We start from the raw sequence: 19,029 nt of genomic DNA, 5'->3' as shown, positions 1-19,029 counted from the left end.
AGCTTGGCCTCGGCGAGTTACTGTAGGTGGTCCATACTGCTAAGCTTGTGAATCAGTGGGGTGAGAGAGTCAGTCGTCCTTTGGAGGGAAGTGATTTTGACTTTGTCAACGTCGCACAAGGCCAAGTGCGCTAGCCCTCCGACCCCCCGCGACTCAAGCATACCCTTGATGCACCCAAACAACATTGTACTGACCGAACCATGCTCCACATCTTGTAATTCCCCACACACACAGCTCCAGAACCGAGCCGCCCTTGTGATGCGCTGGCGTGTGCAACACGCGAGCGCACCATACACACGCCATCCCCTAAAGCTTCGCCTTGAGCCCTGTACCCTTGCGCGCGTCGCGATCGGCCTGGGCGCGATCGCGCAGCTGCCTGCGGAGAAGCTTGCCTGCTGCGCTCTTAGGAATCTGGTCGATGACAAACACGCCTCCTCCAAGACGCTTGTGGCGCGCGACGCGCGCGGCCACCCACTCCTGGATCTCCTGGTCGAACGCGGCGGCGTCGACCGCCTCGCGCACAGTCACGTACGCGGTAGGCAGCTCGGTCGCCTGCGACGCGTCGTACACGCCGACGACCGCGGCGTCCGCGATGCGCGGGTGCGTAAGCAGCAGCGCCTCGAGTTCGGCCGGCGGCACTTGGAAGCCCTTATACTTGATGAGCTCTTTGACGCGGTCCACGACGCGGAAGTATCCGTCGGGGGAGCGCACGACGACGTCGCCCGTCTTGAAGTAGTCGCCGGCCATGGTCGCCGCCGTCGCGGCGGCGTTGCGGTGGTAGCCCTTCATGACGGACGGCGAGCGGACCCAAAGCTCGCCGCGCTCGCCGGGGGGCACGTCGTGCCCGTCCGCGTCGACGATGCGTGCTTCAAACGTCGGGAGGAGGCGGCCGATCGAGCCCGGCGGCGCGGCGTCGACTTCGGCGCGCGTCAGCGCCGTGATTAGCGGCGACGTCTCGGAGAGCCCGTAGCATTGCGTCACGCGTACGGAGGGGAGGCGCTTCTCAAACGCCGCGATGAGGTCGGGGCCCAGCGGCGCCGCGGCCGAGCACACACTGCGCAAGCACGAGAGGTCGTATTTGTCGAGATTTGGCGAGTTGTACAGCGTAATCACGATGGGGGGGACGATGAGCCCGTGCTTGACGCGATACTTCTCGATCGCGCGCAGCGCGTTCGTCTCCTCGAAGCGCGGGAGGATGACGGCCGCCGCGCCAACCGACAGCGGCTGGAAGAGCGCGTTCGTCGTGCCGTAGATATGGCTCAGGGGGAGGTATGCGATCATCTTGTCGCCGGGCCCGAGGGGCTCGCACGCGACCGCGCACGCCTGCAGCTGGCTCGTGAGATTCCAGTGCGTCGTCTCGACGCCCTTGGGCAAGCCCGTCGTGCCGGACGAGTAACACATCCACGTCGTGGCGTCCGTCTGCGCGCCGGCGAACTTCTCGGCCTTGCCGCGCGCCCCGAAAAGCTCCGCCACGGCCCGGTAGCGCGTGGGGAACGGCTTGTTCTCCAGCGTGGAGAGGAGCACAACGTGCGTGTCGGGGAACGCGCGCTCCAGCAGCGGCCGTGTGCGGTTGAACTTGTCCACGAGGTCGGGCGCGACAAAAATGAACTTTGCGCCCGAATTGTTCAGCTGGTGCGCGAGCTCGGTGGGCTCGTACGCAAAGTTGGCGGGCGTGACCGCGATGCCGGCCGCGAGGCAGCCGTATGCCGCGCGCACCCACTCGAGCGAGTTCAGGCCCCAGATGCACGCCGTGTCGCCGCGCTGCATGCCCAGCGCGCGCAGGCCCGAGGCGAGACGCAGCGCCTCGTCTTCGAGCTCGGCGCGCGAAATCTCGCGCCCGTCGATGCCGTCGATGAATGCCGGGAGCGAGCTGTCGAAGACGGGCTCGGCGGGGAAGAGGTACTGGAACAGCCCGAGGCGCGGGAGCGCCGGCACGGCATGCTCGGACGTGTAGATCACTGGCGAGGACATGGGTGTCGTGGATCGGGTGGTGAAAAAGGAGAAGAGATTGAGTATCCCGACTTCTTTTGACTTTGACTTTGCCGAGCCATGGCGTGCGCTATCTAGACGGAGGATCAGCCTGCTCGGAGGATCGGACATGACCGCGACTCACCTGACGATGGCGTGCGAGGAGGGTCGCCAAGTAGCCACCTCCACGGGGCCCCGTGGGACCACTTGACCTACCGATGTGGCCCCAGTTGGACTGCACTTATGCATGGGCCATGGTGGCAAGATCGTTGCAAGCATGCGGAGACGTAGTGAGGAGGCCAGTTTACGGAATTCGTTGAGAAAACAATCACCTGGGTGGAGCTTTGAGATGGAGTTACACGGAGAAGCTGCCGCGCCTCGTCTCCATCATGGTTCATCGGCGAGGCTTGGCGGAGACGTGGGACTCGTCAACGAGGTGCTGTCTGAGAGCTCCCTAGATCGGGCTCATTGCAGGACTCATCTTCACGCACAAGCCATCGTCTCGTACGAGGGGAGTGATCTTGTGAAAGTGGCAAACACATAAGCCAAGGGTAGCGTTTCCTGCTGGCCGAACCAGTCCCCGCCGGGACGCCCAATGACAATATCTATTGGCCACGTACTGGGCACCTACCTGCTGTGTGTTGTTCGCCGAGACAAAGAGCGTATGGCTCTCAGCACCTATAATCAGAGAGCAGGTTACTCGGGGCCTGCAGTCGAGCTAGAGGCGCTGAACCTTAGACAGGAATCAACAATCTCCTTCGATAGCTCTTCCTGATATCTGCCAGACGCTGGTAAGTGCTTTTGATATGTGAGAAGTCTGTGAAATGTGAGAAGCTGCGAGGGCTAGAAAGGACCGGGAGACAGCAATCGAGCGGCGCTCCAGCACACACTCGCGCGTCTACCATCAGTCGCACCCAGCGTCCCTGATCCAGTGCTGTCTAGAGATGCATGCCTTTTATCTGGCTAGGGCGTGCCGCCAGCCTTGAGGCGCTCAACGCGCGCAGCGCGCAGCGCCACGGTGCCGACATACGCCGTGATGGCGCCCAGCACGATGAACGGGGGCAGGAGCTGATGTCAGCGTGATCTGGGCCGCCGCTCGCGTGCTGCTCACCTGATACAGCCGCAATCCGATCCAATAGCGGAGGATGAGCGCCTCGAGTGCGACGAGACACGCAAACCACGCGTACATCATCGTCGGGGGCGTCTTGACAGTGAAGCTGGGCCAGACCGCGCCGACGAGGGCGAGCAGCGTCATCCACGGGGCCATGACGGCGAACGCGCCGAGACTGGCCTTGATCACGGGGATCTCCTTCTCGTCGGGGCGGAACGTGTGCGTGATTTCGGGCTGGGGGGCGAACGCGATGCCGTTCCCGATCGTCGGCGCCGCGGGCTTCTCCAACAGCGACGACTCGGGGAGCGAGAGCGCGCCGAGCGTCGTCTTGTATCCCTCGCCGTTGTGCGAGAGGACAAGCGACGCCTCGAGCGCGCCAGAGGTGTGCGCGAGCTGCGACGGGATCTTGGACGTGTCCTGCCGTCAGTCATGACCTTCCTCCGCTTCACGCACCATGTAGTATGTCGTCTTGCCCGTCGGCTTGGCGCCCAGCTGGAGGGTTACTGGAGCCGCCTCATCATCCTGCGTATCCCGGAACACGATGAAGGCCTGCTGCGGGGCCACGCCGGAGCCGCCGTCCGTCACGGTGAAGGTAAGCTTGAGGGTTGCGGCGGGAGAGAGGGCCACCGGCTCGGACCACTTGCCATTTTCGATGCTGGCGTGAGCGGTGTTCGGGGACAGCGGGGAGAACGGCTAGGAGGGTATAGCATATGTCATCAGGCCGCAAGGTATCTAGCCTGCTTCCCGTAACTGCAGCAGCTCGCCGAAGACCAAACATCCCGCCGCGCCGGAACCGGCATCACGCCCAACTCACGCATACGCCTTCTCGGCGCCGTTATTTCCCGTGACAACGGCGCGCGCGCCGCTGATGTCGAGCTTTGCGAGGGCAGAGGGGACCAAAAGCGCGAGCGCAAGTGCTCGGCGGAGTCCGCGCATGGTTGAAGGAGTGTGGGGTGAGGTGATGAGTGAGATTGTTGAGCGCCTAACCAGTTCGAGGTGAGTGTCATTCCAGGACAGTCCACCGACGTGTCGAAGTCTCGTGGAGGTCACGTGGCCTCGGCACCACCGTCATGACTCTCCCACGATGCCTCCATGACGCCTGACTTGCCCGACCGACCCACCCGCTCCTGCTAGATCCGGACGCCGCATGGAAGCTCCGGACTACCTCGCCTGATATCTTGAATGGGCGATATAATATCCGTCGACGCAGGCCAGGAACAGCGCTCTGAGCATGCGCAGCGCCTAACGACCCTACGCAGCGCACCAGCATCTGCATGCCGCCGGCGCGCCTGACGGATCGGTGTAATTATCTGATCTCGGCTGCCGCATTGTGTCGGCAACTCACCCATGCCGAAGTCTAGCGCTCAGACACATTATCCATTCCGCACCACAAAGGCTCATGCACGAGTGCATACCTAATCACATTCGCATGCTACAATGCTGCTCCCAACGCGTCGTACACCTCGACACACGATTGGGCCCTTGATAATGATTTTGATGTTTTAGAGTAGACTGCCGAACCCAAAGCGAAGCTCGCCTATCAGGGACTGCTTACCACGACATCGAGCCCTCAAGGATGGTCGAGAGCTGCTCGAGCTCCTCAGCCTGGTTCTCCTTGCCCGCGAGGCCTGGGGCGAGGTCGAGAACACGGCGCTGGGGGAGCATGCCCTTGGCGAGGGTCTCAATGTCCTGGGTGCCGTAGCCGACCTTGGAGAGACCACGGGGAACAGCGACGCTGTCAAGGAACTTGAAGATCTCCTCACGGAGGGCGGCGCCAAGGTCAGCGTCCTTGACGGCGGCGGCCTCGGCGGCGCGCTCCTTGCCCATGAAGATCTCGAGGGCAGTGCGGTGGCGGTCGGGCGAAGTGGGCGAGGTGAAGTTGAAGACGGCGGGGGCGGTCAGAGAGACAGCGACACCGTGGGGGATGAGGGGCACGTCCGGCGCGTACGAAGGGTGGAAGTACTGGTCCTTCTTGGGACGCGCCTTGTTGAGCGACGAGATGGGGTAAGAGCCAGCGTGCTTAATGGGATTAGCGGAATTCGGGTTTCGGCCAAGTCCGGCACATTGTATCACTTACGCAGAGGTGGACACCGGCGTTGCCGAAGCCGATACCGGCAGTCGACGACGCAAGAAGCATCTGAGTGCGAGCCTCCTCGTCGCCCGAGGGGTCCTTGAAGATGCGGGGGAGGTACTTGACAGTCTGCTCAAGAGCCCACTTGGAGAAGATGTCCGACACAGGGTTGGAGCCCTGGTAGGCGGGGCGCGCAATGGGGTTGGTCGGGCGCGGTGTGCGCTCCCAGTAAGGAATGGCGGTGTAAGACTCGAGCGAGTGGAAGAGCACGTCAAGACCGGCGGCGACGGCAACCTCACGGGGGCAGGTGGCGGTGTTGAGGGTGTCGACAATGCCGAGAGTGGGCTTGAGAGCACGCGAAGCGATACCAGTCTTGAACTTCTTGGAAGGAATGTCGAGAATGGCAGTGCCGGTCGTCTCGGAACCGGTACCGGCGGTGGTGGGGACGGCGACCATGGGGTGGAGGGTCTTGGCGATGGGCGTGCCCTTGCCGACAGGGGCGTTGATGAACTCGTACATGTCCTTGTCGGGGTAGCAGGTCATGAGGTTGGCAGCCTTGGCCGTGTCCATGGTCGAGCCACCACCAACGGCAAGGAAGTGGGTGGGGTTCTGGCCGCGGGACCACTCGATAGCCTCGAGCCACGAAGCCTCAGTGGGCTCGACGGCGACCTTGTCAAAGACGACAAACTTGTGGCCCTCCTTCTGCAGCGCCTGCTCGACCGTCTTCATGACGGGGAGCTTGGCGATGTTGGGGTCAGTGAACACGGCGATCTTGGCGTTGCCGCGCTCGCTGGCAGGCATCTTGTTGATGAGGTTGGTCATGTCCATGCCGACCTCACGAGTCGAGCCCGTGCCGAAGCGGAGGGTCGAGGCGGCCATCTAGCGGGGGTCAGCATGTCTGCTCAATGGTGCGGGGGTTAGGTGGACGGAGCAAGCAAGCGCAAGACGGGGGGGTCGGCTAAATAGGCGAGATACAGGTGGGTGCGCTGGGGCCACGCATTTCGGTGGAGCAGGCACGAGACTTGATGGCGACGAGAGTATGGGGGGTGGCGAGAACGAGCAGAATGAACTCACCTCGAAGGCGTAGTCGCCGTTGCTGTTGCCGGGACCGGGGAGGTCGACGGGAGTAGCCATGCCGCGCGAGTGCGAGTGCGAGGGGCCGCACGAGTGCGCCGCCGAGTGCGAGCGACCGCAGCCACGGCAGCCCGCCGAGGCGGTCGCGTTCATGAGGCGAACGATAGAAGCGCGAGTAGCCGGAGCGGGAGGCATGGTGAGATTTCTTTAGGTGGGGAGGAGGAGAGAGGTGAGAGAGAGGGGGGGGGGGGGGGTAATGGAGAGAGAAGGAGAGATGATGGGGGGAATGGCTGGGCACTTTTATAACGGCCGACAGATGCGCGGATGGTGGGCGTGGCACTCTGGCGCTCCGCATCTCGTTCTTGGGCAATCCCACCTGACCTAGCGAACCCTAGCGTCGTTCGCTCGCTCGCTCTTCGCCTCGAGCCTTCTCCTTGGCAAGTGAGGTTCTCTGCTTTGGGCTCAGACCCCAGAGGCTGGATCCTTGGGTGGTATGCATGCATAGGTAGTTGGGCGAGTGTGGGTGCGTCTACAAGCAGGTCGGAGGAGAACATTGGCACAGTGAGCGAGCGAGACGCCGCTGTGTAAGAGCTGTGGGGGGTGAAGGGTGAGGGGGGCCCGGAGAAGGACAAGATCCGGTTAAATGCCCTCGGCTCGAGGTCACAAGGCATCCAGGCACCTGCGCCGTGTACGGTGAATATCGTCTCGCCCAACACCGGACGGCAAGCTCCCCGGCCAAATCAGTTAGCCGGACCTTGTCCATCTCCGCCCCGCATTGCATTGCCCAATGCCGCCGGCCGCCTTGCCCCCGCCTTGCTCCCCCACCTCTCCCGCTTCCCATCGGTGCACTCAGACAAGCCAGTGTACAGGAGTGCCATACACCGGTTACTTGAGAGAGATGGCGCCGCATGGTCCACGTTCCTCTCCGCCTGGATCCGCGTCTCATCTCCCTCCGCGCGTCGCCTCCTTTGCGCGCCGTGCTCATTCCCTGGTTCGAATCGAACACCAACCGAGCCTTAAGACGGCGGAACATATAATGAGTTGGACCATGCGCAACGCACATGGCAAGCGCCTCCACGTGTAGTATATTTGGTTCCGTTCTTACAAGGCCAATGACGTGGTGTTATGCAAGGCCCAAGGGCCGCGAAGGCACGGTTGGCGGCACCGGAGCGCGGCAGTAGGAGTAGGATTATGGTGGAAGAGCAGAAGCAGACTCTAATTGAATCGATCGCGTCCCAAAGCCAAAGGTACAAAGCTGCAGAGATCACCAAGGAGAGGGGAGGATTCAAACGACGGGGCGCGGGCGAGGGGCGAGGGAAGAGGGGGACGAGGGGTCAAGGAACCCCCTTCGCCTCCTCATCATGCACTCACCCAAGTCCAAGTTCCCCTGCCGCTCTGCCCGAGGGCCTGGCCATCAACGTCAAAAGGGGGTGCACAACAGGAGAAGAGTCCAGCGAATATTGTGTACAGCATGCAATACATGCCGGCCTAATCCATCCTGTCCGTTGCCATGATCGCATGAACGCGTACTCTATCTGTAACGTCTCATCGTCTATCACCGTCATCACCTTCATCCATCTCGTCCTGATAGCTCTTTGCCTGTCCAGCTGTCCAACATTATTAATATCGTCCTTTGCCGTGACGCCACCGATCCACGGATCCTCGCGTCCCCTTGCATCCCTGCCAATCTCCCCCAGACGCCAAGGGTGGCTGCGTATTCGCCGTCTATTTTCATCCCACACTACGTACTGGATAGCATCCATCTCGCCCAGGCTCCACCTCACACACGCCCATCACGCCCCTCTCTGGATCTCTGGGTGCCTGCATCGGTCCACGCAGAGTGTCTAATCCCTAATCCCAAATCCCAAGAGGCCAAGAAGGTAATCAGAGGGCTAATCTGCACAGCTCATCCTTCGATCCTCCGACAGCGTCAGCCCAGCAGCTAGCAGCCTGCAGCCTGCAGCCTGCAATCCGCGCGCCTCACTCGCTCAAGTCCACCTCGTTCCACCAATTTCATCGTCCTCATCTCTCACATATCTCCCATCTCTTCTTTCATCTCTCCTCCCTCCTCACCCCTCCCTCCTTCCCTCTCTCTTTCTCTCTCTTTCTCTCTCTTCCTCTCTCGTTCTCTCCACCTCGGCACAGATGTCCGCCATCAGCGCGGCGCGCTCCCCCTCATACCATTCTCACAACGGACGCCTCTCCCCTACTCCCCCCGCGAGACCATCCTCCACCACCCCCAATGCTCCCTTGCTCTACTCTCCATCTCGCCAGAGCTCGACCTCCATAACCGCACCATACCAAGCTCCTCCCGCTGTTCATCCTGGGTGCGTCCTCTGCGGCCTCGTGTCATGCGCCGCTTCCCAAGCCATGGCCGGAGGGGGCTCCTTCGCTCCTTCAGCTCCTTCCTCCCCACGCGATGGCTTCGCGCCGCTCGCCCCGATCGCCCTTCCCATTCCAGTGCGCTCCGCCACCCCAGACCTACAGAGAGCTGGACCTTCCTCACAGCCATTTGGTGCCCGTCCCGCCTCCCCCTCTCCTCATCCCTCGACCTCCCCCCGCCTCGTTCCACGCCAACCACCACCCGAGATCATCATTGGGAATCACCGCATCATTTACCGTGACGACGACATCACCGTCTACCCCGCCGAAGGGAAGGAGGCCCTATGCGCTGACGGGCGTCATCTGATCATTGTACTCAACCGCCACCTCTTGAGCGTCTACGATCTTGTACGTACCCGAGCGTAAGCTGTGCTGATTGAGACAGGGACCGGCAGACATTCCCCTTCTCTCAAAAATCATTGTGACAGTGCAGAGTCTCCTGCTCGAGCGCGCTGCTTACTCGTCTGCGGATGCAGAGCGCGGCTTCACCGCCAAGGATATTCGTATCGGCTTCGTCAATGGCATGCCAGCAGATCCCGCTTTGCCCTATCCCCACCTTCACGCGCACGCCTTCCTCGGTCCCTTCGACCGCAAGCTGCCTGGCAGCACGATGTGGCGTCGCACTGTCGTGTTCAACTCGTTCAATTGGTGGAGCGCAGAGGATCTGCGTGCAGAGATTCGAGAGGAGTCGTCAAACTGCCGCGTCAAATCTGGGTATGAGCATCGGTGGGACTCGCCCATCGACAAGGTTCCGGACGCGGGCGCAATTGCGGTGCGCTCTTACACAGCAGTCAGTGCTAATACGCAGGGACTTCCAAACGCGCTTGAGCCCGACGCGTACGTTGACTCAGACTCGCTGTCGTCCGATTCGCCCACTGGAGTAGTTCGTAGCGACTCGGTAGCTACGCTTAAGCCACCAAGCGGTCGCCTTAGCAAGAAGGGCAACACGTCGAGTGGCGACTATGCGGCCGTTCGCACTAACTCCCACCCCCCGGCAAGCGGACGTATACTCGTCGGCCGCCAGAGCAGCGGGAGCACGACGAGCTCGAATCGCAATAGTACGAGTACGATCGGCTCGACCATCTAGACAAGCAAGGGAGGCCGACACGGATCTGCACTCGCTTGGCTGTAGATATTCCTCCAGGCCATCTGGACATAGCACGACATTTTCTCACGCCTGCATTGACCATATCACACACGTTTGTTCAGATAGATTGCATTTGTAAAGCATTATGATGAGCCTTACGCGCCACAGTGCGCGTCGCAGACCAGATCAAGGTCGCAGATGGGCAAAATGGGTTGGTTGCCATGGTCGCGCGTAAGCGAGGCCGCATACATCAGGGGCGCGCCTGTGGCCACCAGGGAGGGCGGGGAGCGTGTCTACAGGACAGAAGGCACGAGCAGTGTACAGTGTGCGGGGACCGGCGGAAGCAGCGGAGCAACCCCGAGCTCAGCAGGACAAGACAAGCAATTTCATGAAGATGAGTGCACGGTGAATTTTCTACTCTGAATAATGAACTGCGGATTGCAGACGGGGCGAAGGTGACTGTGCCGGGGAAGCGTGCCGGTCCGTGCGTCGTGTTTGGAAGCCGCTGGGTGGGTTCCCGCCGAAGCGTCACATCCTGGCCCGAAGAACTCAAGAGCTCAGAGCTCAGAGCTCAGTCTTGATCTGGCGCTGGTAGGCCTTGAGGCGCTCGACAACACGGTCCTCGAGCTCGAGTTGGGACGCGGTATTGCTGACATCAGTGTGTGCCATGGCCATCTCTCACTGCGACTTGTCGCTGAGTTTGCTGTTGTCAGGCCCATCCCGTCAGCCACTCACCGCATAGCATCCACGACCCACATCTCGCGCTGGATAACGTCCTGCTCGCGCTCCTCGAGCTCGTCGCTGCGCTGGCGCAGGCGCTGCCGCTCGGCGCGCCACTCGTCCTCGTCCTTGTCCTTCCGCTTCTCCCCCGCCCCAACGGACAGCGTCGCGGCGGGACAGGGCTGGGCACGCACCGCCTCGAGCTCAGCGAAGAGGCGCTCGCGCGCCAGCAGGCTGTTGGTGAGGGCTGCGAGGAGGGGGGCGTCGCCGTCGCCGGAGCGCAGCACCCAGACTTCGCGGTCGGGGAGAGGCGAGGCCGAGGACGGGGAGGACTGCGCGGTCCGCACGACTTGCGCGCCCGCGCCGAGGTCCTCTACGTTCCACCAGGTGTGGCCGCGCGAGTGCCAGAGCTGGAGGCCGCGCGAGAGGCGGAGCGTGTCGAGCGCAGTGGGGGAGGTGTCGGGCACCGCGAAGAGGGCCGCGAGGGGCGGCGGGAGAAGGCCAGATAGCTGGTTGATTAGGGTGAGGCGCTCTTGGACGAGAAGCTCCTGAGCCTGGGATTAGTTGGAGGAGGATGGGCAGAGTGGCGTGAGGATATGGCACTGTTGATACGGGACATGGGACTAGGATGAGGTCTCAGTGAGATCGACAAGCAGAAGGAGGCGTAATGATGAGAGGCGCAAAGGCGGTGGCTTGCTTGGGTGGGCACCCGGAGAAATCGAGGGAAGCCTACCAATGCAAAGTCATCCACGTAACGCGACGACGCATTCACCACGACTCACCCGCAGCTCCCGATGACGGCCGGTCACGGTGGGTAAAGAGCCCTTGGGCACGCCAAGGATGATGGCGAGTGTGCTGAGAGCGAGCGAAAGCCAGAGGAGTGCGTGTGGCTTCTCCAGCCCGTACCACTTCGTGCGGAGGACCGGCTTGGGCGCCGGCGCCAGCGGCGTCGTGGGGTTCGGGAGCGGCACAGTGACTGGCACGGTGGTGGTGTAGAACTTGTAGTCGCCCGTGTGAGGGCCTGGCTGCTCCTTGAACTTGTCGTCCATTTTGAGTGAATTGAGCGAGGGAGGATGAGTGAAGAAGAGAAGAGGGTGACGACGAAGGCGAAGCAAAGGCGTCGGACGTGTTTGAATGATCGGCGGTCAGTGCGTGGTGCGAAGCTGTCAGCCGCCATCCGCCAGCCGCCAGCCGTTACATCCAGTAGGTCGAGCTTTGATCGCTTGTTGCGCTGTGCGACCAAACATGTTGCTATTCTTGCTTTAGCCCACTAGCCTCCTCGGGTCCGTAGTGGCTCCCATGAGTGTTCATGTCGAGCAGATTGACTGCAGGTCCGCATTAGTCACCCGACCATCCGGTCAGTTCCCTCTCTGGTTCGATCTCCTCTCCTCTCCTTAGCGCAGCACAGCGTCAGCGTGTCGACCTCTCCAAGTCCCAAGGCGCTGCATATCCCCTCTCGTCCCCAGCCTACACCTTCGGCGCCTGCGCCTCGGGTGCAAGCATAATCTTCGGCATCGTCGTTGCGATAACACCCGAGAGAGCCATGCTGGTGTGAGCTTGGGCTGACAGCCTCGCAGCAGCTGCGGATGTGTGGACTAACCCAAGGGTCGCCAAAGGCGAGTTGGCGTCCTTTGGCGCACGAAGGGGCTCCTGCGTCACGTAGCTCTGCACGCCGAGCACTGCAGCGGTCCAGATAATCCTAGGGTTAGTGCGAGCGACGGACGACAGTCGGTAAATCAGAAGGGCTGGGGTGAGGAGCCGAAGAGGGACGAAAGGCGAGCGGAGCGAGCGTCGGGTTCCATTGACTGACATCCGTTACCGCCGTAATCTCTGATCTCGCCGGCCTTTGTCTCCGATCTCCATCCCTCTAATCCCACAATGCACCTCCCGGCGCCTCGCATGGCGCCGAGACGCCGCACCTGTAACTCACATGGGGTTACGCATGAACATGCCACCACCAGCCATCATCATGGTGGTGCTGCCGAAGAGCTCCTTCTTCTCGCTCCAGTCATCAGAGAATGGGAGGTGGTAGGGGTAGATCCTGGTGTCAGCGGCGTGCAACGTCAAGGGCGGCGCGGCGGGGATGTTTGCGGCACGATCGAGACGGGCGGGAGGGCCAGAGGGAAGGTGGTGGAGAGGACGCGCTTGACATCCTCTCAGATCTGGAGCGCGTGACAGGTACCGCTCGGGCTACTGCACCGCGCCGTCGCACTCACTTGTCGATCTTGGGGTCGGACTTGTCGAGCACTGGAGCGACGACCATGGTGAATGAGTGTGATGGAGAGAGCACGACTAGATTCGAGTTGGCGGTTATGGACGCATCGACCGTGTGGGCGTCAGGGCCGGACCGGCGCCGGGGTGGAGGCTTATCTGGCCCCACCTCATGCTGCATACCTGACCTCCAACCTCCAACGCATAGCGAGTAAAAATGTGGCATACTCTATCTAGTGACACGTCCTATTACTTGGCTGCCGTGAGGTCAGCCGGGAAGCCAGCGAAATCTTGCTGGTCCTGCACGGGCCTGCCATCGACCTTGAATTGGATACGAAGACGAAGACGGATTTGTGCGCCTGGCGGGGCGAGGATACGGAGCTGCTGAGTTTCAGTGCCACCGGCCGCGATGTCGGGCTTGGAGATGGCCTGCATCTGCAGCTGTTGCGTCTTGGGCACCGCGACCTGAAGATTTACGCCTTCCACGCGGTTGGTGGCCGTAAAGCGTGCAAGGATCTGCACGACACCTGGCTGTGCGCCCGTCTTAGGCGTCAGCGTGATCTTGAGCCCATTCTTGTCGTAGGCTGGGTATGACTGCAGTTGGGATGCCTGCGAACGCGGAGGAGAGGTCGCCTGCGGTGGCGGCGAGCGTGCAGGTGGTGAGCTTGCGGAAACGGATGGGGAAGGCGAGACGAGGTCGAATAGCGAACCTCCCGTGGACTGAGTAGGAGGCGGCGATCTGGAGGGAGGTGAGTTGGGCGGGGATGCGCCAAAGAGGGACATGATGTTCTGGTTCCGACTCTGTGGCTGGGATGGTGCTGGCGCAGCAGGGGCTGCCGGCTCCGAGCCCATGTCCGAGGATCCAAAGATATCAGCCAGAAGGTCCTGCGTAGACTGCAGCGACTGGCTCGGGTTCGCAGTCGGCGGCGTGGCATTACCGGAGCCCAGGTCATCGCCAATGAGGTCCACAACCGTGTCCTTGTCTGCTCGGGTGGTGCCAACTGTACGTCGCTCGCTAACGGTACCCATGATTGTCGCCCTAATCTCGGGAGGCGGCATACGCTCGAGGATGCCCTGCTTGAGATCGCCCGTGATAAGGAGGTTACCGAACTCAACACTGCGTTGCTGGATTTCCAGTTCAAGATTGCTGCTGTAGCCGGCTACGAGGGCGCTGACACGCTCTTGCTGGCTGTTGAGACCCACCTCGCTGAAGCGCTCAGTGAGCTTGGCCAACGCGGTCAGGACCCATTGCCGTACGAGTGTGTTGGCATAGGGCGAATTAAGGACCGTTTCGAAGAGATCGACGACTGCCTCGTCCGTGACCTGCTTTACCTCTTCGCCGTCGTCGACAGTGCCGCCCTGAAGAAGAACATCCCCGAACTCGCCAATAATCCAGATGGCCGCCATGGTAAGCGACTCCTGCGAGAGATCAGACGAGAGAGCAGAAAACAGGCGCTGAGCGGTGTAGAACTGAAGCTCGGGCGTGTGTGCGACGAGGCGAATGAACGCGGCCAGGATCTCATCGCGCACGTAGTTACCCGCGGTCTTGAGCACACGCAACGTAGTATCAATGTGCCAGCGCTTGTTGGGCGCGTATCGTTCCGCCGCAAGCCAGATCTGCGTCGTGAGGCTCGACTTGAACTCGTTATCTGCCACCTCGAGGAAGGCAAGCAGTTCGCGGGTCATGACACGCACGTTCCCCTCGTTAATGAGCGCATATGAAAGCTCAAGCGCACGGCGGCGAATGGAGATATCGCCGTCGCGCAGACAGTCAAGGATGGTATTCCTGTGGCGCTGCACAGCGTTGGTGTCGATGCCTACCACCTTATTGAGCGTGTTGAGCGCGACGTAACGAATGTTGTTGTCTCTGTTGGTAAGGAACTTGCCGAGAATGTTGATTGCCATGACGCGCAAGCCACTGTCCGCTTCGATCTCCAGAACAGTAAGAACTGTCTCGTACAAGATCGAGTTGCCGACATTCTTTGATGCGTCCGTATTCGTGGCGACCTGGTGTCAGCTTGCGCCACAGCCAGGTGGAAGCTCACCTGCGCGAGGATGTCGTTCATAATGTCGGAAGCTTCGACGTCGCCCCGCCCAAGAATACGCAACAGACGCAGCACCTTGACCTGCAGGAAGGGATCACTGATACCGCCAACGTCGTGGTCTGGGCTGAAGCCTGTGGTAACAAGTGACTTAAGGTGCTTAACAAGCAGGGGCGTCGCGGCCCGGAACTGAGCGGCAACCTCGTCGTCAAGGTCGCACATTTCAGTCACGAGGGTGATGCCAGCAAGAAGCACGCCGTGATTGCGATCCTGGAGCAAGTGCTTTGCGCGCTCGGTAAAGTGGTCCATGAGATCCGGCACACGACGGATGATGCGGAGCGCGCACAGGGCTGCCTTCTTGCGGATATACGTGTTTGTGCTGCCCAGCAGCTTCTCGATCTCATTGCAGAGATCGCGCGACATCTCCTCGGATGAGATGTTGGCGAATGTGCAGAGCGCGAGTCCAACGGCGTACATATTCGAGTGGTTCATATCACTGGCGTGAGCGCCATTCCAGGGTTCACAACGCCGGCGACACGAGATGATGCGTTATCCCGCGAAAGATTAGCACTCACTTCTTGAGCGAGTTGGTCACTAGCGTCAGAACCTCCTGGTTCTCGTCCAGCAACAGCATAATGCCGAGGTATCCAAGGCGCTTGTCGGAGAATCGAGGCGAGGCAACGAGCTTCAAGCATTCAATCTGTCCGAAATGCGCTGGATACCCAAGCATGTGAATATACAGGAGCTTGGCGATGTTGTTGTGTCGCATAAAGGAGTCCTCTTCCTTGAAAGATGTCTATCATTAGCGCGGCATTGAGGTAGGAAGAGCGCTGCACCGATGACGGGCCTGGGGCGTGGCAATGCTTCGCTTGCAGGCCCCGAAGCTCATAGCACCGACACCGCAGCTCGATGCAGACTCACTCGAATCGCGGCCGACTCCTTCTGAATCACCGACCGCTCATCCGCCAGTGTCTGTCGTCAGCGGTTGTTCATGGACAGGTATACCTTGCACGAGCGGATCGCCTTGATGAGCGCTGGCGTCAGTCGTGCATTGGGTGCGCTGGGATCAAGAGGTCGGTAAGCCGAGCTCACACTTGAGGTTGTAATGCCCGCTCATGCTGGGCGATGATGTGGGCGATGAGAAGGAAAGGAGATGTGGATCTGTCGACGCGCACAGCGAAGGTGGAAGGCGGCCTGGGCGGGGCATGCACCTCCACGCGACCCCGTGGCACTCGGACTGCTTTGGTCCCGCTCACGTGGATTGGCATCTCCACTTCCTAATCATCTCACAATGTAAGTATCTCAATTCTTTGTACCCAATCCACTGTGACGGTCTGAGATCCTAACGCCTTGCAGTGTCCACTTGAGCTCGTGTCTGCCATCACTTCGCATTAGATTGGCAGCGCGGCAGATGGTGCCCAGCAGTCAGTCAATTGAGAACCATACATGATTGTCGTACTCTGCACACTGAACACAGTGCGGAGTGGTTTAGTCGTGGGAACCTGGGCAGCCTATCGACGTTGGTCGAAGGCGGTTGGCTGTAAATTGGCGGTTGGGCGCATCTTCTGACGCCCCCCCTGCCATTCAGCACGAGTTCAAGTTGCCAGCTTGCCCCTATACCCCTAATGCACTTGACTGTTTGACGCCTACATCCTGACGGGTACTTCCACACAGCGCAACCTCTTCTCCGACCGCCTTGGCCTGCACTCCGTGGACGAGGCCAGAGCCGGTTTCGTAGTCCTAGTCTTGAAGGTGCTGTTTTGCAGATTCACAGGGCAAGTATCGCCTCCCAACATGCGTCGGGACCTGCACAACCATAAACTTCTGACAATGATCCTCGTCCACGACCACGCAGAGGATCACCGGTATTAAACGCAACGGTCTCCCCGACCTCCGCGCGCTCTGCACCACAGTTCCAGTACAACTAACAGCACACTGCCGACCTTAGGTCTTCGGCCGCCTCGCCTCGGCTCACCGTCCATCATCAAACACCCCACTGCAACCTCGGGTCCGTTGTTACTGTCCATTCTTTTGCATGAGTGCGCTACAACGTGGGGACGGCGGCTCGCGGCTCGGAGAACACAAGTCCCGAACTAGCTAAAACTATCCACTACCACCATCCACGCCATCAGATTGTAGCAATCCCGCCACCCACTCTTAAACCTCGTCTGACACATCCGGTTTCGCAGGCCGTGCGTGGCACAGCATAATTACACGCTACGACGACGCGTGTGCGCGGCCTGAGAACAGTCGTTCCAAGTAGCATTTTATGGACAATATTGGAAACGGCAGTTCAAGTAGCATTTTATTTACTACATGCCCTCCACCGAGTCCTCCACCACACACCTCCACCACCAGAACCCCCACGGACGTGTCGCCGACACTCATAACCATCTCTGCATCCTAACAGTTACGAGGACGTGCGTGCGCGCCCTGAGAACGAGCAGTTTCAAGTACCATTCGTGGACAACATGGCGGAGTGGTCTAACGCGGCAGACTTGAATTTATTACAATCAACATCTGTTCTCTTCGGAGGCGCAGGTTCGAACCCTGCTGTTGTCGAATCTTTTGCGGCGGGCAACAGGAAAGGCTCTCCCGGGGCGTCATCCGGGGTCCACCTGCCCCTGTTGTGTCAGCGGATTCCGCCAGGGCAGGCCAGCTTCCGCGATCGCGATCGTCCACCCGCGTTAATCTTCGGCCGCTTCGGATCACTACCCTCTCCCCATCTCTCTCTCTGCATTGCCCATTCTCTTTTCCTCCTCTCACTGCTCACAATGGGCTCCCCCCTCACTGTCTTTCTCACCACCTACAACACTGGTCTCCAGGGCAGCCGCGCGCAGGAGCAGGACTTGAGCTCGTGGCTCATTCCTCAGCTGCACAAGGCCGCTGCCGAAGCCGCCACCCCCGACATCTACGCCATCGCAGTGCAGGAGCTCCTTCCGCTGCACCTCGCTAGTGCGTTAACTCTCCGGCATAGCTGATAGTAGTGGCCGGTCTGTCCCGCCCCGTGCTCATCGCACTGACGGAGCGCATCGAGGCTCTCCTCTCTGCCCATGCTACCTCCACATCCCCCGGCAAGGTGAAGGAGAGATACACCCTCGTATCGCGCGAATGCCGGGTGGGTACTGCGCTATGGGTCTTTGCGCGCGAGAGCACAACCGCTGGGAGAATTGGCAAGGTCCTCCGCACCAGCGTGGGGCTATGGCGACTCGGCATGGGCAACAAGGCGGCGGTCGGCGTGCGCATGCCCATCAAGCGAGGGAAGGATGGCGGCTGGGAGGTCCTCACGTATGTCTCTCATAAAGCTGACCAATGGGCTGCCGCTTTGGCTCGGAGGGCTCGCTTTCCGTTGCAGCGCTCACGCCAGCTTCATCTCAGCTCACCTCGAGGCCCACGACCACAACATTAAGGCCCGCAATGAGCAATACAACACGATCCTTTCCTCCCTCGTCTTCCGTGGCGGGGATCCGCTCTATCGCTTGCAGCCCTTCCAGCCGCACCACACCTCCCATCTCTTCCTCATGGGCGACCTCAACTACCGCCTCGAGCGTCTGCCGGGCCACTACCCCCGAGAGACTGGCGATCTGGTACAGCTGGAGCGTGAGCGCGCCACCCTTGCGTCCCTCGACACGCTCAAGCGCGAGCAGGCCGCTGGCCGCGCTTTTGGTGGCATGCGCGAGGGTGACCTCACGCGCTTCGCGCCCACATACAAGCGCGTTGTGGGGCAGGTGGAGGGATACTCTGAGTGCGTACTTCATGATCAGGCACTTCCATGACGCTCCACATGCACACACGCACGCTGCACTCAAAGCTAATGCCAGGAAACGTATCCCGGGCTGGACCGACCGTATCCTTATCGCGTCGTACTCCGACCCGCCCTCCCTGTACGCCCCCGACGCTGTTCCCGGCATTGCGCCAGATTATACTACCCAAATCCTTCAGTTCACCTCCTCGCCCGAGATCACCATCTCCGATCACAAGCCTGTCCACGCGCTCGTTGTGCTCCCACCTGTCGCGCATAATGCCTTGAACCCCATCCGCGCTCCCATGCTCGCGCCGCCGCCGCCACCCTCGCGCCCTCGCCCTATCCCGCGCACAGAGGAGGACTTGTTCTTCTGGTGGATTGTCGGAAGCATCCTCGACCGCGCGGTCGGTCTTCCGTGGTCCATTCTCGTGCTCCTCGGCTTTGGAAACCAAAAGGCGGGGATGGGCGTGAGCGCGTTCCTGGCCATGTTCTGGGGTGTGTGGTGGAGCGGCCTCGTCGGAGGCTATTTCTCTAGCTAGATCATACATGCTCATCTGAGTGAATACAGGTTTTTACATACAATGTGAATGGTTGTTCGATGAGACGGTATACACTGGC

At 60.7% G+C, this 19,029-nt stretch overlaps 9 protein-coding genes across 9 annotated transcripts; 3 read left to right on the top strand and 6 right to left on the bottom strand.

The window, feature by feature from the left end:
- Window positions 1-306: 306 nt before the first annotated feature.
- COLE_05175 (uncharacterized protein) lies at window positions 307-1,971 on the bottom strand (the record flags this gene model as incomplete). The annotated part of the gene is made up of 1 exon (XM_018422982.2): window positions 307-1,971. One exon carries the CDS (start codon window positions 1,969-1,971, stop codon window positions 307-309), a length of 1,665 nt encoding a protein of 554 aa, XP_018279272.1.
- Window positions 1,972-2,931: 960 nt separating this feature from the next.
- COLE_05174 (uncharacterized protein) lies at window positions 2,932-4,015 on the bottom strand (the record flags this gene model as incomplete). Its single annotated transcript, XM_018422983.2, has 4 exons — window positions 2,932-3,036; window positions 3,080-3,496; window positions 3,533-3,734; window positions 3,894-4,015. The coding sequence occupies 4 exons, from the start codon at window positions 4,013-4,015 to the stop codon at window positions 2,932-2,934; spliced, it is 846 nt and encodes a 281-aa protein (XP_018279273.1).
- A 615-nt stretch (window positions 4,016-4,630) lies between these two features.
- Window positions 4,631-6,419, bottom strand: COLE_05173 (uncharacterized protein; the record flags this gene model as incomplete). The annotated part of the gene is made up of 3 exons (XM_018422984.2): window positions 4,631-5,098; window positions 5,157-6,029; window positions 6,225-6,419. 3 exons carry the CDS (start codon window positions 6,417-6,419, stop codon window positions 4,631-4,633), a joined length of 1,536 nt encoding a protein of 511 aa, XP_018279274.1.
- A 1,950-nt stretch (window positions 6,420-8,369) lies between these two features.
- Window positions 8,370-8,972, top strand: COLE_05172 (uncharacterized protein; the record flags this gene model as incomplete). The annotated part of the gene is made up of 1 exon (XM_018427379.2): window positions 8,370-8,972. One exon carries the CDS (start codon window positions 8,370-8,372, stop codon window positions 8,970-8,972), a length of 603 nt encoding a protein of 200 aa, XP_018279275.1.
- Window positions 8,973-9,124: 152 nt separating this feature from the next.
- On the top strand, window positions 9,125-9,490 carry COLE_05171 (uncharacterized protein; the record flags this gene model as incomplete). Its single annotated transcript, XM_018420097.2, has 2 exons — window positions 9,125-9,378; window positions 9,415-9,490. 2 exons carry the CDS (start codon window positions 9,125-9,127, stop codon window positions 9,488-9,490), a joined length of 330 nt encoding a protein of 109 aa, XP_018279276.2.
- Window positions 9,491-10,424: 934 nt separating this feature from the next.
- COLE_05170 (uncharacterized protein) lies at window positions 10,425-11,462 on the bottom strand (the record flags this gene model as incomplete). Its single annotated transcript, XM_018426626.2, has 2 exons — window positions 10,425-10,967; window positions 11,196-11,462. 2 exons carry the CDS (start codon window positions 11,460-11,462, stop codon window positions 10,425-10,427), a joined length of 810 nt encoding a protein of 269 aa, XP_018279277.2.
- Window positions 11,463-11,880: 418 nt separating this feature from the next.
- Window positions 11,881-12,676, bottom strand: COLE_05169 (uncharacterized protein; the record flags this gene model as incomplete). The annotated part of the gene is made up of 4 exons (XM_018422985.2): window positions 11,881-11,959; window positions 12,014-12,112; window positions 12,344-12,454; window positions 12,630-12,676. The coding sequence occupies 4 exons, from the start codon at window positions 12,674-12,676 to the stop codon at window positions 11,881-11,883; spliced, it is 336 nt and encodes a 111-aa protein (XP_018279278.1).
- Window positions 12,677-12,873: 197 nt separating this feature from the next.
- On the bottom strand, window positions 12,874-15,783 carry COLE_05168 (uncharacterized protein; the record flags this gene model as incomplete). The annotated part of the gene is made up of 6 exons (XM_018422986.2): window positions 12,874-14,631; window positions 14,670-15,162; window positions 15,242-15,462; window positions 15,588-15,638; window positions 15,672-15,700; window positions 15,759-15,783. 6 exons carry the CDS (start codon window positions 15,781-15,783, stop codon window positions 12,874-12,876), a joined length of 2,577 nt encoding a protein of 858 aa, XP_018279279.1.
- Window positions 15,784-17,440: 1,657 nt separating this feature from the next.
- On the top strand, window positions 17,441-18,950 carry COLE_05167 (uncharacterized protein; the record flags this gene model as incomplete). The annotated part of the gene is made up of 4 exons (XM_018420810.2): window positions 17,441-17,621; window positions 17,654-17,954; window positions 18,034-18,411; window positions 18,488-18,950. The coding sequence occupies 4 exons, from the start codon at window positions 17,441-17,443 to the stop codon at window positions 18,948-18,950; spliced, it is 1,323 nt and encodes a 440-aa protein (XP_018279280.1).
- Between the last annotated feature and the right edge of the window lie 79 nt (window positions 18,951-19,029).

Source organism: Cutaneotrichosporon oleaginosum (assembly GCF_008065305.1).
Source record: "Cutaneotrichosporon oleaginosum strain ATCC 20508 chromosome Unknown ATCC20508_contig04, whole genome shotgun sequence".
Taxonomy (NCBI): domain Eukaryota; kingdom Fungi; phylum Basidiomycota; class Tremellomycetes; order Trichosporonales; family Trichosporonaceae; genus Cutaneotrichosporon; species Cutaneotrichosporon oleaginosum.
Note: the sequence above shows the minus strand (reverse complement) of the source record. Positions and strands in the feature narration are given on the sequence as shown.